The 3,549-nt window shown below is 56.7% G+C and overlaps 1 protein-coding gene across 1 annotated transcript in view; it reads left to right on the top strand.

The window, feature by feature from the left end:
* ZNF282 (zinc finger protein 282) overlaps positions 1-500 on the top strand; it is a 22,545-nt gene extending 22,045 nt beyond the window's left edge. The window contains exon 5 of the mRNA XM_008582797.1: positions 29-500. Within this exon, the coding sequence (XP_008581019.1) occupies positions 29-500 (472 nt within the window). The remainder of the gene's footprint in view (positions 1-28) is intronic.
* The last annotated feature ends 3,049 nt before the right edge of the window (positions 501-3,549 follow it).

Raw genomic sequence — 3,549 nt, 5'->3', positions numbered from 1 at the left:
GGAACCTGCTCCTGCACGGCGCGCGTAGCAAGCCCTACTCGTGCCCCGAGTGCGGCAAGAGCTTCGGCGTGCGCAAGAGCCTCATCATCCACCACCGCAGCCACACCAAGGAGCGGCCCTACGAGTGCGCCGAGTGCGAGAAGAGCTTCAACTGCCACTCGGGTCTCATCCGCCACCAGATGACACACCGCGGGGAGCGGCCCTACAAGTGCTCCGAGTGCGAGAAGACCTACAGCCGCAAGGAGCACCTGCAGAACCACCAGCGGCTGCACACGGGCGAGCGGCCCTTCCAGTGCGCGCTGTGCGGCAAGAGCTTCATCCGCAAGCAGAACCTGCTCAAGCACCAGCGCATCCATACGGGCGAGCGGCCCTACACGTGCGGCGAGTGCGGCAAGAGCTTCCGCTACAAGGAGTCGCTCAAGGACCACCTGCGCGTGCACAGTGGCGGCCCGGGCCTCGGCGCCCCGCGGCCCCTCCAGGCGCCGTCTGAGCGAGACTAGGGCTGGGCTGGGGGGAGGGGGAGGGCCGGACGGGAGCCAGGGTGGGGGCAGGGCCGGGGGGCGTCCTACGGACCCGCCAGCCTGCCACCCTCCACCCGCCACCTGCTGGAAATCGGGAACAGGAATTGCACTCCAGACAGGGTCTTCGAGGGTCGGGCAGGGGCACCCCAGACCTGAACAGCGCCCTCATCTCGTAGGGTGGACCAGGCGGCCGGGGAAGGTGCCTGGGGGACGGCAAGGAGGCGAGAGTCCCGGCACCCCCCGCCCCCCAGGTCACCAAGGTGCCCTCTAGCCACTAGGGCTACAGATTGTGATCAGGGGAAGCCACCAGGGAGTGTCCAAACGCTTTTGAGATGATGGGGGGAGGGGGGGGGCCGGACGGGAGCCAGGGTGGGGGCAGGGCCGGGGGGCGTCCTACGGACCCGCCAGCCTGCCACCCTCCACCCGCCACCTGCTGGAAATCGGGAACAGGAATTGCACTCCAGACAGGGTCTTCGAGGGTCGGGCAGGGGCACCCCAGACCTGAACAGCGCCCTCATCTCGTAGGGTGGACCAGGCGGCCGGGGAAGGTGCCTGGGGGACGGCAAGGAGGCGAGAGTCCCGGCACCCCCCGCCCCCCAGGTCACCAAGGTGCCCTCTAGCCACTAGGGCTACAGATTGTGATCAGGGGAAGCCACCAGGGAGTGTCCAAACGCTTTTGAGATGATGAGATAAGATCCCAAGGCCAGGAGACGCCCTGAAAAAGGAAGCGGAGGGATGGGCTAAGGGTGACATCTTTCTGATGACAACACTGCCTCGCGTTTGAATAGCGCTTTATACCTTTTTAAAAGTGTTTTCTATTCGTTATCTATGGTCACCCTTATCCTATCCCTCTGAGATAGGTGGGGTGGGACTTTCCTGACTCGGTAACTGAGGAAAGTGAGCCGCGGGCCAGACGGTTATCCCAGATCACACAGGACGAGCGCGGTGTCCCCAGCGCAGTGTCCCCACCACACACGCTGCCTACCTCCGTTCTCTGAGAGACGACGCCGGCCCGGCCTTCAGGTCTCTCTCCTCTCCCTTTCCTCCCCTTGATCCACCAAAAAAGAAAAAACAAAAACGTCAAGCAACAGGGCCCACCTCATGGGATTACTGGGAATGAGGAACAGATTGGCTACAAAATGCCCCGGGTTGTGCTTCCGGAGAGCTGGCGGTGGCCCCCTCGCCCCCAGCCTGTTCCTTCCACCTCCAGTCCCTCATCTGGTGCAGCAGCATCTTTTCACTGCACAATAGTGGCCTGGCCCTCCAGAGGCAGCTGGTGCCCTGAGTCAGACCTCACCCTGATGATTTATTCCAGTTTTCCCAGGGCACAGGGGTGAGGGAGAGGGTTTTGCTGCGAGAGCAGCCATCCAGAGAGCAAGTCTCTTTCCAGGAGGGCCGGGCACATGGGTGCTAGAGGCTGAGCTTCAGTCTCTCTCCTGCCCTGGGCCTCCCAGTTGGTGCTGTTAACTGACCATGCTCATGGACATGGACACAGACCCTGCTATGCTCCAGACCCTGCAGGCGCCTTGGGAAGCGCCCAAAAGACCCCCTTTCGTGTTGGTGCATCTGCTCCACGGCTCCACCTGCTACATCCTGCGGGGCCACATTCTCCATTTCAGCGTCTTGCATGGCCAGGCTCTGGGGTGCAGTGGCATGCCCCAGGACCCTTGTTTGTGTCAAAAATGACTTCCTGCTCCTCCCATGGATCCTGCTTCTTTCCCAGCCAGGGAGCCCACTGGGCGGCCAGCACTGGGCACCACTTCTGTGAGCACCTTGCTTCTGCCCTTCCCTTCATCTGCGCTGCTCTGCTTTCCTCAGACCCCTTTTTGCCGTGCAAAGGGAATTCTTGAAATTAAATAAAAGGTATCCAGATTGCAGACTGCATGTTCACAGAGCTGGAGGGGTCTCCAGCTTGGCTTCCTACAGTAAAGACCTCAATGAACTGGAATCCAATTAGATGGGTTTTTTTCCTTCATTCTGCTTTTGGAAGGAGGCAAATCTTAAGAAAATGAGATAAGAAATTAAATACAGATAAGGTTAAATGGAATTTTCTTAGAGCAGAAGGAGATTCTAGTTCAGTGATTGGTTGGGAGGGGATAGTATGCCACTTTTCAAAAGCATTGCAGAAAATCGATATTTTTATAATCTCAATCATGGAAAATGAGATCAAATTCTCTTTGACTGTTGGGAGTATGAGGAAAGGGGAAAGGTCACTACCGAGACATGGGTTTAACATTTGAGCACATAGCTCGAGTCTATTGCCTTTATTTTACACCCAAGGAGCTGATACCCAAAGAAGTGACTGAGTTAATGAGAGCCAAGTCTAAGTCTCTGGTTTCCTGGATCCTCGCCTGGTGGATCCCACTGTATCGAGTACCCCTCAGGTATGCTGTGAGTCACCCAACCCTGAGCACAGGCCCCAGGAGGTTCCCACAGTGAGCTCTACCCCCAGATCTGATCAAAGATGGGGACACTCAGGATATTGGCCTCTGCCGGCTTCCAGGCAGCAAGGATCCTCAGTGTAGACGCTGGAGTCTACTCCCTGGAGCAGAGCAAGGGTCCTGCTTTGGGAGTGGATTTTTATTTTCCTTCTGAGAAAATGTGTTTTTAAATTAACTGTTTTAATTTTTTTAAATTAATGCATGAAATAAAAATTCAAGTAGTTAAAAAAAATAGACACAATGAAGAGTAAAGCTCCTTTCCAGCAGACTCCCTGTTCAGAAGCATCCAGTGCTAAGAGCTCCTTCTATGTCCTTCAGAACTGTATTCGGTTTCCCAGACATCTGATTTACTTCCACATCTAGGGGCATACGTTTTTGGGCTTTCTGTCCTGTCAGCCTACAGAGTTTTTTTTTTTTTTTTTTGTCTTTTTGTCTTTTTCCGTGTCTGGCAACGGATCGCAACCCTCAGTGTTGCCCCCGTACCAGACCGGGGACCGGCAACGGGATCGCAACCCTCGGCGTTGCTCCCGCGCCTCGCTCAGCCAGTGAGCGGGAACCGGTCTGTATGTGGGATCCGAACCCTCGGG

This window comes from Galeopterus variegatus, unplaced genomic scaffold, assembly GCF_000696425.1.
Source record: "Galeopterus variegatus unplaced genomic scaffold, G_variegatus-3.0.2 Scaffold2726, whole genome shotgun sequence".
In the NCBI taxonomy this organism is placed as follows: domain Eukaryota; kingdom Metazoa; phylum Chordata; class Mammalia; order Dermoptera; family Cynocephalidae; genus Galeopterus; species Galeopterus variegatus.
This window is presented reverse-complemented; position numbering and strand designations above follow the sequence as displayed.